Genomic DNA, 13,544 nt, shown 5'->3' with positions numbered 1-13,544 from the left:
TATCATAAGAAGTATATTCTTGAGATCTTCTTATCCTTTCTCAGGCTCATGTTTCTGCAGAACTTTAGTATAATTTAGTATAATAGATCCTACCAATCCTTTCTCTGAGCCCTCTGAAATAAATTCAAAGTTAAATTACTTACCAATATCTATTTTCCTCTCCTCTACTACAAATTCTAAGATAGAGTGGTCATTCCCCACCCCCAAGGTCCCCATCACTTCTATTTCAGCAACCAGTGACTACTTTTGGTAGGAGTACTTAGTAATATCTTTAATTTAGCCTTCTTTTTCTAAATCACCCTAGAGTAGTTCACTTTCTTACACTTAGATTAATACTCCTGACTACATGATGAACTCTATATCCCTACTTTCTGTCTCAATCTATTCTCCACATTGTTACCACATTTTTTTCTGAAACTGCTTTCATCATGTTGTTGCTCAAGAACATAAAAACGACAAATTCTGGAGGGGATCAGGGAAAATAAGTACATTAATGAACTGTTGATGGAATGGTGAACTGGTTCAAACATTCTGGGGGCTATAAAACTGTGTATACCCTTTGATCCAGCAATACTTCTACTAGGTCTATACCCCAAAGAGATCAAAGAAAAAGAAAACGGACCTCTATGTACAAAAATATTTATAGCAGCTCTTTGTGTTGGCAAAGAATTAGAAATTAGAGGATGCTTATTAATTGGAGAACAGCTGAATAAGTTGCGGCATATAAGAAATTATGTGCTATAAGAAATTAAGAGGGGGCTGGTTTCAAACAAAAAACATCACAAGACCTATATGAACTGATGCGGAGTGAAGTAAGAAATGGGAGAGCATTGTGCACAGTAACAGCAATGTTGTCATGATGATCAATTGTGAAAGTCTTGGCTACTCTGATGAATATAATGATCCAAGACAATTCCAAAGGACTCATGATGAAAAAATGCTATCCACTTCCAGAGAAGAAAACTGGTGAACTCTGAGTGCAAATTTAAGTATAATTTTCTTGCTTTATTTTGTGTTACTTTTCTTTTGCACTATGGCTAATATGGAAGTATGTTTTGCATGATGCCACATGTATAACTGTTAATACTGTTTGCTTCTCAGTGGGTAAGGAAAGGGTGAGAAGGAGGGAGACAATCTGGAACTCAAAATTTAAAAAGAAAACAATGTTAAAAATAAATATTTTTTTAAAGAGCATGTTCAGTCTCCTCACCTTCAAAATACCCTCAATTGATCCTTCCATTCCTGATAGCCATTGACTTATATTTCTTATGTCCTTTGTGGTCTCCCTGAAAAGGCCATCTACAATAGGTGCCTCCACTTTCTTTCCTCTGATTCACTTCTTAGCCCCTTAATTCAGCTTTCAACTTCATCATTCCACCAAAGTTGCCAGTGATATCTTAAGTGCCAAATCTAATGACCTTTTCTCAATCCTCATTCTTCTTGACATCTTTGCAGTGTTTGGGTACTGATCACTCTCTTCTCCTTGATATTCTCTTCTCTCCAGATTTTCAAGACACTACACTCTTCTGATTCTCCTATGTGACCTTCTCCGTCTTCTTTGATAAACCTTCATCTAGGTGATGCCTACTAATGATGGGTGTCCCATAAGGCTCTCTCTTGAGCTCCCTTTTTTCTTCCCTCTATGTTTGTCCAGGCTGACACTTGAATTTAATTCAAGTCTTCCTGATTCCACACCCAGTACCCTATCCATAGCACTGTGGCTTCCACCTTTCTAGTCTTCTTAATTCTTACACTCACATATTCTTTGATCCTTGAACAAGACACTCCATCTTCCAACACCAGTCATCATCACTGATGGTCTCCCATGCCTGGATTGCTTTCCCTACTCATCTCTGCATCTTATTTTCTGTGAAATCCCAACTAAAACCCCACTGTCTACAGGAAGCCTGCTCCAAACTTCCTTAATTTTAGTGCCTTCTTTCTGTTGATTATTCCAGCTTATCCTAAATATGACTTTTTTCCTACATAGTTGTTTGCATGTTATTGCCTCCATTAGAATGTGAATTCCTTGAGAGCAATGACTTTCTTCGTATCTTCAGGGTTTAGCACAATACCTGGCACATAGGAGGCATTTAATAAATGTTTACTGACTGAGTGACTGACTGGCAGAAATTAGGTTACCTCACATCATACAACAAGGTAAGCTCTAAATGAATATGTCACTTAGATATAAAACGTATCATCATAAGCAAATTAGAAGTGGAAAGAAGAATTTGCCTTTCAAATCTATAAATAAGAAGAGTTCATGACTAAACAGGAGCTAGGATTATACAAGATAAAATGGATAATTTTGGATTTGATTACATAAAATTAAAAAAAAACAAAAAAAACTTGATTACATAAAATTTTAAAAAGTTCTGCACAAAAATTTACTACATTAGTAGTTAAAAAATATAAGGAAGATATGTAACTGGTGGGTGATAAGTCTTTGCCACAAGTTTCCCTGATAAAGGTCTCATGTCCTAGATAGATGGAATGATTCAAATTTATAAGTTTTGTCATCCTCCTACAGATAAATGGTTATGAACGTGTATTATTTGAAGGAAGAAATCCAAGCTGTAAACATTTTTATGAAAAAGAATCTATAATCAATAATGAGAGAAATGCAAATTAAACAACCTTCAAGGTTTTATCTCATACTTACCAGACTGGCAAAGATGGCAAAAGAGGAAAATGACAAATAGTGAAGAAGCTGTAGGAAAACAAATACACCAGAGCTGGTGGAGCTGTGAGATGGTCCAGTTATTCTGGAAAGCCGTTTAAAATTATGTTCAGAAAGTTACCAAACTGTGCATACCCTTTGACTCAAGCTGTACCACTACTAAACCAAATGCCAAAGAAACAGAAGAGGAAAAAGAGCTATCTGTGCAAAAATATTTATAGCATATCATTTCATGATAGCCAAAAATCATAAATATAAGGGGACTTCCTCCTATTGGAGAATGGCTAAACAAACTGTGGTATAAGACTGTAAGTAAATATTATTGTACCTGAAAAATGATGAAATAGACTTTCAGAGGGAACTGGGAAGACTTTAATTTTTTTAGCTTTTATTTTTATTTTCAGTTCCAAATTCTCTCTTCCCTCCATTCATTGAGAAAGCAAAAAAAAATGCAATACCCATTATATATATGAAGTAATGCAAAACATATTTCTATATTAGAAATATTCAAAATAAAAATACAAGAAAAATAAAGAAAAAAATGTGTTTCCATCTGTACCGAGTCTAGCAGTTCTCTATCTGGAAGTAGATAGCATTTTTCATCAAGAATCTTTTGGAATTGTGGTAGATCATTTTATTAATCAGTTACTAAGTCTTTCACAGTATTTCACAGTAATCTTTTCAATGTTGTACATATTAATATTGCTTTTATCTTGGTTATAATGTGCTCCTAGTTCTTACTTTACTTTGCATTAGTTCATAAATGTCTTGGGAAAACTTTTATGAATTGATTAAGAATGAAGTAAGCAAAACTTAAACAATTTATATAAAGATAGCATTTTAGAAGAAAAAAAACTTTGAAAGACTAGCACACGGATCAACAAAATGATAAAACGTGAGTCCAAAAGAATGCCAACAAAACATGCCACTTATCATGTCACAGAAAGGTGGTAAACTTAAAATACAGGAATATGCATTTTCAGACATAGCTAGTGTAGAATTTGTTTTATTATTTTAGGTTTTTAAGTTTGCTTAATGAATATGAGAGGGAAGAAGAGTAGGAGGTACAGACTAATAAAAAGTAAAACTTGTTTAACTTGAACCATTAAAAATGAAAAACAAATATATAAAGGCCAAAGACCTTTTTCTTGTTTAGGTCTCTATAATTTGCCCCCATTCTGCATATTCAATGTTTGTGTCACACTAGTTCACAACAGGAACCACTCTGCTCAGTGTTAAGGATAACTCCCTGTTCCAGGGGTGCTTCAGGTGTTGTTTTTCAGCTATAACCGAATTGATGGAGAGAACACTGACACAAGGCTATATGCACATGTGAGGGCAGAGTTGGTGAGAGAACTTTGCAGCAGGCAAATGTTCTTCATTGTGGTTTCAAGAACAGATACAATGAGATTCCAGACTCTGCTGGAGGCTGACTCAAGACACAGACAAAGAAAATCTAGAAGGCAAACTTAAAAGTAAGGCTGGCCCCTCACCATATCCTGGACAAGAGAGGGCTCTCTCTTGATTGAGCACAGATCTCATCTTGCCACATCTAAAGAGCTCATTCCCTCTTTTTCCAGTATACTCTAATGTGCATAACTTCTCCAATTTATGTTTGCTATTTGCTTTAAGAAATGATTCCACTTACTATTCAATATTTCTAATGGCCTGCTTATAAGTAACGAGCATTTGGTCAGAAAAGACCAAACTGGTGGGGATAAGCTTAGTGACCAAGGAAGATAATGAACCTAAAAACTTTTGAACCTAAAAACTGTGCCACTAGATTGATTAGTAATATTTAATAGGGTGAACAGAGGTAATTCTAGGCTGCTACTACTGTCTCTCAGAGGAGAACAAAAAAGCCAGTCTCATGACTCTTCTTCCACTTCCTAAAAGGCAAGAATCACATTTTCCCTTAGAGAAAGATAGGTAAGATTTCAGAGATATCTATCCATGCCTTTCCTTGAGCTGTCTGTCTTTAGTTTTAGACATTCTCTGTGAATACACACATCTTCCTTGGGCAGCATACCTTACACACAGAATGATGGGACAAAAAACACATTTCAAGAGCTTAAAGAGGAAATGGATGAAGTGGTAGCAAACTAATGTGTATAGTGGGAGAAAACTATAGTGCTAGGTCCAAGATAAAGTATTTTCAATATTTTTGAAGAAAAAGATGTAGAAATCAAGAAAGGCAATATTGAAGATGCCTTAAAAAAAAAAAAAAGATGAGCTTGGAAACGAAGACCCTTAAGGAACAGTTCCTCTAAGACCAGTATAGTAGATGAGAGGGAGTTCTCTTATGAATAGTCGAAGGAAAGTATGGTCCCATTATCTCAGTATTGTCTCCTGTTACACAATTATGCTATGCTTATGGATTAAACCGTACCTAGTTCTAGTTAAAACTCACCAGCAAGCTTGCTGATGCAGCATAGTTATAATTCCACCTTCCCTGTCCTGGTTAATTTTTAGAAACCCCCTACCTTTTGCTACTGATCCGTCCTCCCTGACCCCATTGCCCCACTGTCAAGTTGCCATGACCAACCTTTTGTCTGAAAACTCCATGAAAACCCAGGTTCCAAAGGGCTTTGGATCATTGATCAGAAAACACATCCCACTATTGATTTAGGCTACCACTTAGCAAGCTGACCTGTGGGAATGACCCTCTATCTCTACCTCCTGAGCTAGCTGGCTAAGCAGCAAAAAACCATTCCAACCCATACATTGTATACCATTCACCCAAACTCTGCCCTATATCTGCATGACATTTTATTACTTTCCTTATACTTCATGCCCATTTAAATATTTCTTCTTCTCATGAAATCAGCTGGGGTATATTTGGCACAGTTCTCCACATTCCCAGTTCTGGAAAGTTCTCTGTGTACCTAGGAAGGCTCAGACACTGTCCTTACGCTAAACAGTTTCCACAGATTTCATGTGACATAGATCTTAATGACCTCACATGAAGACTTCTAGACAATCTAAAATTAACAATCTTTTTTGATGGGCCAGTTATACTATGGCTGCTGGGCCAAGGTTGCATAGAAGGAAACCTAGCTGTTGTTGTTGAAGTTGTTGTGTTTGTCCTTCGTTCTGGCAGAGGACCATGACGTCAAGATGATGACACGACTTGCAGTTGACTTGGATTTGAGTGAGGGAGGGCTGGGCAAGGTCACCAGCCTCACTTTCTTGTCCTGAGCCCTCTGGGTCCAGTGGCCTGATACTCATCAGGATGACTGGAGATGGCCCAGAATGCAACGGGAGACCCTGGCCCTTTCAGGCTAAGGTCTTATCACATTCTCACTTGGAGTGAGATTCACCCATTCAATGAATGGGCTTCTTTAAGTTACCCAAGGGACGGCCCCTTTAATCAAAAAAATCAGACTGGGAGGGGAAGACCCCAGAGTTCCTGGGTAAAAGATGAACAGTTATGGATGTGATAACGCGAAACAGCTGGTGGGGGCCCGGGTCCCCCCAGAGAAGGGCGGCCCCCCAGCGAAGCCCCTCTCCTTCCATGCGGCCCCTGCACACACCAAGTGCTCAGGGATTACCTGCTGATGCGCTTGACTGACCGTCGCCCCCCGTTTCTCTTTGCCCTCCCTCACGGCCCCCCCGCCGCCTCTCGTCGAACCCCTTTTCCCGCTCTTTCCCCCCGGCGCGCACAAGCGTGAGGCCCCGCAGTCCCCATTACCCAACCTCAGAGTTAGCGCCGGCCGAAGTCTCCCGGTTGCTAAGGGCAACGGCGGGGCCGGGCACAGCGAGGCCCCGAAGGGAGTTGTCATGGTTTCCGCTCCTCCTCCTTCCCCTCCACCTTAGGCACCGCCCCGCCTCCGCACCCCTCGGCGCCGGCGCCTACGCAAGACGCTGGGGTGGCAGCCAGGCTCCACCTGGCGGAAAAGGGGTGGGGCTGGGGTCCTGTGGTGGAGGGGGAGGGGAAGGGGAGGGGGCGGGAGAGGGGGGAAGAAAAGGGAAAGAGAGGAAGCGGAGCCGGCCCGTACGGTGGCCGAAGAGGGACGCGCTGTGCCAGAGGCTGCAGGATGGTAGGGAGCGCGAAGCTGGGGGAGGGGAAGCGAGGGGCGTGGGCTGCACCCGCTGGGACATCTCGGGGGCCCAAGCCCGAAGGGAAGGCGCACGCCTCCTCCGCCCCAGAGGTGCCCTCCCCAGGTCGGGCGGGCCTGCAGGGCAAGGGGGGGAGGAGAGGAGATCGAGGAAGAAGCGCCGCCGCCCCTGGTGGAACTCCTCCCTCCCCCCCTGCCCGGTCCGTAGGGACTGCAGGGAGGGGGCGTCTCGAGCCCCGGGAGCCCCCGGACCAGCGAGGGGGAGGGGGGCCCGGAGCGCCTTAGGACGCTTAGAGCGCGTGGCCGTGGGGGCTGCCATAGGAGGCCTGAGTCCGGGGCACCCGTCTGTGGGCACTGGCACTGGGCGGAGGATAATGGTCAGCCCCGGGGGAGATGCCTCTGCCCCGACCCCGTCCGCCGGAGGGTGAAGGGGGCGGCATCTTCTGGACGAAGTTTCCGGGTCTCCATAGGCACTACGCTCTCGGAAACCCAGGCGTCCCACCCTGCCCTCCTGCCCTCACCCCAATCAGACCCTTCCCTTTCGTACTCTCAGCACATGGCTCCCCCACGTGCACAGGGACTCCCCTTCGACACTACCCCCCAGTGGTTTCCGGCCCTGTCGCCCTCTTCTGCAGTTCGACCACCCCCACCCCAGTGCCCCACTCACCTGCCCACTTCCCCACCAGCACCAGCCTCCTACACACTTTCCTCCCAACCCAGCACCCCAAGAGCCATTCCCCACTGGCTTCTGTTCCCCCAAGTCTGTTTATAGTTTGCCCACATACGTAGTACCCTCCCCACCATTCTCTGCCTGCTGTACCTTTCACCCCCACCCATTTCCTTCCCATGCCATTATAATAGCACACTCCATAGTTCCCAGAGAGGAACCCCTTGAAAGAAACAACTGACCGATCATGCAGGTAGTATCTTTGATAGTTTCGGGCTCTTTAGAGTAGGAAAGACCATGCTATACTCAGTTTCTCCACTTTCCCTCCCTCATCCTCCCCAAATTTCAGTCAAGATTTGCCATCCAACCTAGAAAATTAAATATTTCCTGACCTGACATTGTCATTTGTTTCCCAATGAAGAAATAGTCCTGTTCAAGTTTCTAGATGATTTGATTTCTGTGTCTCCAATGACCAGGGGGTCAGGAGTGGGACAATCTAGGAGGATGATTTTAGAAAAGGGAAATTACAGAGATGTATATGTGGGTTCTCCAAGGGAAAGGGGGGTTGGAGAGAAAAGGGTAGGAGAATATGAGAGGTAAATGCCTGAGGGGAATGAGAGCTTTGGGGGAGGAGGTAGAAGAACCTGAATCTAGGCATAGGATGTTTAGGGTCTAAAAATCCCAGAGCCACAAGGAACCTCAGAGTTCATCTAGTTCAACCCCTTTCAAGGACCTTTGGTATTGTGAACTCTAGAAATCTTAAATTGGAGTCAGAGGATCTGGGGTTCAAATTTCTATTCTACTTGCTACCTATTTTACCTTGGGCCTCAGTTTCCTTCTGTAAAATAATGGGTTGGATCAGCTTAAAGATACTTAACCTGAGGTCCACAAACTTGTTTTAAAAATATATTTTGATGACTGTTTCCACATAATTGGTTTCCTTTTCAACCTTATGTATTTTTTTTTTTTTTGCATTTAAAAGTATTATTCAGAGAAGGGATCCCTAGCTTCCCCAGATTGCCAGAGGAGTCCATGACACCAAAAAAATGGTTTAAGAATGCCTGGACCAGATGATCTTAAAGATCCCTTTCCCCTACGCAATCCCTTTCTGTCTGAAATCCTATGATTATGGACAAGTGGTCACCTAGCTTATGGTGAGGACTTCTATTAGGCAACTATCTCCTGAGGCAGACTATTCCACTGTTGAAAAACTCTTTGTTAGGACTTTTTTTCATTATCTTAAGCCAAAATTTGCCTCCCTGGAATTTTCATTCATTGACCCTAATGTTGCTCACTGAAGACAGGGTTAAGTCCTAGAAATCTATAGGGGGGTGGGGAGGCTGGGTTGGAAAGGAGAGGGAGGGGAAAAAGTAGGGTTTCATGGGTTAGGAGTAGGACACTTGGAGACTTGTATACATGGTTTCAGTGCTGTATATCAGACCTCCATATCTGCAAACACTACTACCCCCTCCACCCCACCCCTAGATGCGGTTCATGCTGCTGTTCAGCCGGCAGGGGAAGCTGCGGCTGCAGAAATGGTACCTGGCTATGTCAGACAAGGAGAGGAAAAAGATGGTTCGAGAGCTTATGCAGGTCGTCCTGGCCAGAAAGCCCAAGATGTGCAGCTTCCTGGAGTGGAGAGACCTCAAAGTTGTCTATAAGAGGTGATACCCAATTCTCGAAAGCCCCTATTCTCGTCTCACATTTGCCTGGGTCCTGCTGAACGGGCATTTGGAGATGTTGAACAGTATGTCTGAGAGAGGAGGGACTGCTTCAGGACTAAACCCCTAAGATTAGGCATGGGAAATAGGTGGGGGCTGAGAATAAGGGAGGAATCAGTCCCTGACTCCAATCTCCGGTCATGACCACACTCTCATTCACAAACTTTTCTCCCCCATATCTCTAAAACCTGTCCCTGAGCAACAGGTTCTTCCCCTTCCTCCAGCTTTATTTAGCAGCCCTATGTATATTTCCTCTAGCCCTCCATTGCACACATTCTAGTTCCTCCTCTGGGTAGGTAAATGATTCAGGTTTTTGCTGAGTCAGACACAGTAGGTCAGAGGACAAAAAGGAAAATTTATGTATGTCTTCATGTCTGTTCCTAAGATCAAAGTGTCAAGGGGAGAGACCTGGGGAGGTGTGTCTAGCAGAACCACTCCCCTAACATTACCTTGGGGCCTTTTCCTACTAGGTGCTCCAGGAAGTAGTGGGTGGGGTTTGGAGGAAGGGGGTAGAATGGGAAGGGAGCTGGAATCTTGAGGATCAGATGCCTGGGACCAGAGGCTCAAACAGTTGTTTGGGACTGGAGAGTTAGAACCCCTGACCCCACCATCCTGTTTCCCCAGTTGTACAATGTGCCCCTTTCCCCAGATATGCCAGTCTCTACTTCTGCTGCGCCATTGAGGGCCAAGATAATGAGCTCATAACACTGGAACTGATCCACCGATACGTGGAACTCCTGGACAAATACTTTGGCAGCGTAAGTTTCTCCCCAGTTTCATCACCTACCCTCTCCCTCTGCCAAAACCAGGGAACCTTTTAGGCTTCCCCTAAGAGATCAGGAGATGAATTAAGGGCAATGATAACAGTAATCCCTTTTTATAAAGATTTAAGCCAATTAGCCATGTCTCCTAATGAGCCCTTGGTGGGAGTGGAAAAAGAAATTTACCTCAGTCCCCAAGGTATGGCCATTAGACTTCAGAATTAGGAAAGACAGCTCAGATCTCAGATTTCAGGAGATGGTTTAAAACAGTATGGCTTTAGTAGAAAAAGAGCTGATTTGGGGGTTAAAGACTTGGGTTTGAATGCTCTCTGTGTCACATTATGTCTCTGTGACCTTAACCAAGTCACTTTGCCTTTCTGCGATTTACTTTCCTCATCTATTAAATAAGGAAGTTAGACATGATCTGAAATATCCATTCAAGTTCTGCATCCTATGAACCTCAGACAAAGGTTGAGGGCAGAATCTCAGAACCTGGACAGAAAAAGAGATTGATGGTGGGGGATATGACAAAAGTTCAGTAAAGAGAAGGAACAGGGATTGTTGTGGGATATGGGGAAGTTAGCTGGATGAAGGAGAGGTGGGGTGAGGAATCTAGGATAGGAGAGTCATAAGCTAAGAGAATATAAAGAAGGTTGTTAGGGAAGGGAGGCAGAATTGGGAGGTTCCATTCTCTGATGGCTCATTCCTATTCCCTATCCTGGAATATAGTATTGTGGGGAAACTGCTGAATTTGGAGACAGAGGACCTTAGATTGAATCTCAGCTCTGCCTACCACTTTCCTAACTATGGGCAAATGACTTAAATTCTCTGGGTCCAATCCCATCTGGGATTGGATTAGATTACCTCTAAAGCCTCTTTTGGCCCTAAATCTATGTTCTTGTGATTCAGGTATGTGAACTTGACATCATCTTCAACTTTGAGAAGGCCTACTTCATCTTGGATGAATTTCTGATGGGTGGTGATGTCCAGGATACCTCTAAGAAAAGTGTGTTAAAGGCCATAGAACAAGCAGATCTATTACAGGAGGTATGGACTGGGGACAGTGAAGAGGAGAATAGTGGGTCAGATTTCCTTTTCTCTACCTCCCTGCTACTGACGCTGGCCCTATGGCATTTGTCCCCTACCTCAAATAACTACCCATATCCACCTTAGGCCCTAAGAGAAAAAAACCAAGGTCCTAGAGGGGATACAGAGATCCCAGTTTCTTATATTTCCAATTTTTGCCCTTTCTCACCTTGAGAACTAAGGTGTCTAACTCCTTAAAAGTGATATAAAGGGAAGAGCGAGTGTGACCCTAGTTTTCTTCTTTTATCTTTCCCTTATGTCATCAACGCAGCTTCTGACCCCCCAGGATGTTAAATTTGTGAACAGTAATGAGGGTTTGTAGGCTGGGGTCAAAGGAGATTAATTATTGGCTCTTCTATTTACTGAGGCCACCAGCCCCCTCTGTGGCACAGCCGCCCAGCCTTCTGGTGCAGGAAGATGAGTCACCAGAATCCGCAGTGATGAGCAAAGCTGACTCGGAAGGAGGGGATGGGGGAATGGGTGGGAGGGGGTTGGGGGGGCTCAGCTTTTTGGTGGGAGGAAAGGCAAGAACTAAACTGCCTCACACAATAAGTGTCCAGCTTCTCTATTCAGCTGCCCCCTCCCCAGTCTCCCCTTTGTCCATCGCTTATCTTCAGTGTAGCACACTGCCCTTCAAGGGATTTGGAACTCTGGCCTTGAGCTCTACCCCAACACCCTACTAGCCTTTAGCCATCTCATCTAAGCCCCTATTCCCTTCTGAAATTTGGTTCTCCTGCCACTTAACCCCTAAATCTTATAGTTTCATATACCTAAAACCATGGGACCTGAAAGGCCATATAGTATAATCCCCTCATTTTATAGGTGAAGAAACTGGAAGGGTAAGCAGTGGGACCAAGGTTATCCAGGAAGTAAGCATAAGAGGCAAGCTTTGAGCACTGAGCCTCTGATTCCAGAGCTAGTATTCTTTATGCTATATAACTCTCCTTCCCTAATATCTGTGGCACTCAAGCTTCTTGTGCTTAGCTTTTTACACTCCTGACTGGGTTTTTTAGGAGGTGATGGGCTGACTGGGACACTCCTATATAGAGTGTGCTGTGGGTGGGGGTTAATGGGGACAGAGGAGCTTCCTTATGGGCAGCTCTCAACTGTCTCAGCTTTGGCCTCACATTACTTCTCTCCCTTTCTCTCTCTCTCTCTCTCTCTCTCTCTCTCTCTCTCTCTCTCTCTCTCTCTCTCTTCCCCTCTCTTTCTCCCTCTCTCTCTTTCTCATTCTCTCTTACATTCTCTCTTTCTCTGTCTCTCACTCTCTCTCCCTCTCTCCCTCTCTTTCTCTCACACACTCTCTCTTTCCCTCTCTCTCTTCCTCCCTCTCTCTCATTCTCTCTCTCCCCTTCTCTTTCTCTCTCTCATTCTTTCTCTTTCTCTCTCTCTGTCTCTCTGTCTCTCACTGTCCCTCTCTCTCTTTCTCTTTCTCTCTCCCTCTTTCTCACTCTCTCATTCTTTCTCTCCCACTCTAACTCTCTCTCTCTTTCTCTTTCTCTCCCTTTCTCTCTGTCTCTCTCTCTCCCTCCCTTCCCTCTTTATGCCCAATCTTTGTCTCCCAATCTCTCTTTCGCTGTTGTCCTCCTCCTTTGTCTCTCCTTTGCTCTATCTCCCTCCACCCCACTCCCATTTCTATACCCTTTCTCTTTCTGTTATTCCCTGTCTCCCTCACCCTGTCTCTGACGGCTTTAGGAAGATGAGTCACCTCGAAGTGTCCTGGAGGAAATGGGTTTGGCATAGCTTCCCACCCCGATGGGAGAGACGTTGCAGGGTTGCCATGCCTTGACAGACATGGCTGGTTGCTTCCAAGTCCACACACGTTCAGATCCCTTTTCCCTGTGGAAGACCCTTCCTCTGCTCTCTCAGTTTCTCTTGGAGAGAGCTGTGGACTGGAATCCTTCACACATTCCTTCTTTCTCTGACTCCCATCATTTCCTGTTCCTTCACTTTTTCCAGTTGATGTTTGAAAAATTGGATGGGAAAGACTTTGACCAAGAAGAGAGGGGTGTTAATGTATATTTCCTTCTCTTTCCTCATCCTGAGAAATGACTTCACCTAAACCTTACTTCATTCTCACATAAACTGTAAATATATAAATATGTCAGGTTAAATGGAAATTGTTTTCAGCCCTCCACCTACCCAAAGAAAAATAACATACCTCCATTTCCTTCCCTTCCCTACTCCAATCAGCCAGGCCTTCGTCCTTTCCTAGGGAAAGGGATTTCTAGTATATTAAGGAGGGGTTTCTCTTTCCTTACATCTCTCACCCCTGTCCCCCTCTCAGAGTGGGTTTGAACCATAGGGGAAAATAGAGCTAATTTCAAAAATCTTATGACTTTGAGGGAAAGGATACAGGAAGGCTTGGGCCTGTCAGGAACTCAATGGAACCCCAATGCTCTAATTTAGGGGGAGGGAGGGGGGAAGGGGTGTTTATCTGTCTCTGTTTCCTTTCTTCCTGAAATAAAAGGACTATCATTTCTGGATTTTCTGCCCATGGTATTAGTAGCTCACAATGCTATAGCATTTCTAAAGTTCACAAAAAGACTTTCATTCTAAGGGAATAGT

General features: G+C 43.9%; 1 protein-coding gene and 1 long non-coding RNA gene across 8 annotated transcripts in view; one reads left to right on the top strand and one right to left on the bottom strand.

The window, feature by feature from the left end:
- LOC140525726 (uncharacterized) overlaps positions 1-6,534 on the bottom strand; it is a 133,367-nt gene extending 126,833 nt beyond the window's left edge. For 4 of the 7 annotated variants that reach the window (XR_011974098.1, XR_011974095.1, XR_011974096.1 and 1 more), the window contains exon 1: positions 6,380-6,534. This is a non-coding gene — a long non-coding RNA (uncharacterized lncRNA). The remainder of the gene's footprint in view (positions 1-6,379) is intronic. The other 3 variants (XR_011974101.1, XR_011974097.1, XR_011974099.1) reach the window with 2 other exon arrangements.
- Positions 6,535-6,538: 4 nt separating this feature from the next.
- On the top strand, positions 6,539-13,462 carry AP1S1 (adaptor related protein complex 1 subunit sigma 1). The gene is made up of 5 exons (XM_072641349.1): positions 6,539-6,723; positions 8,894-9,072; positions 9,779-9,887; positions 10,800-10,937; positions 12,672-13,462. The coding sequence occupies exons 1-5, from the start codon at positions 6,721-6,723 to the stop codon at positions 12,717-12,719; spliced, it is 477 nt and encodes a 158-aa protein (XP_072497450.1). The 5' UTR covers positions 6,539-6,720; the 3' UTR covers positions 12,720-13,462.
- The last annotated feature ends 82 nt before the right edge of the window (positions 13,463-13,544 follow it).

This window comes from Notamacropus eugenii, chromosome 2, assembly GCF_028372415.1.
Source record: "Notamacropus eugenii isolate mMacEug1 chromosome 2, mMacEug1.pri_v2, whole genome shotgun sequence".
NCBI classification, from domain to species: Eukaryota; Metazoa; Chordata; class Mammalia; order Diprotodontia; family Macropodidae; genus Notamacropus; species Notamacropus eugenii.
The sequence above is the reverse complement of the archived record's forward strand: the minus strand, read 5'-3'. Positions and strand labels throughout refer to the sequence as shown.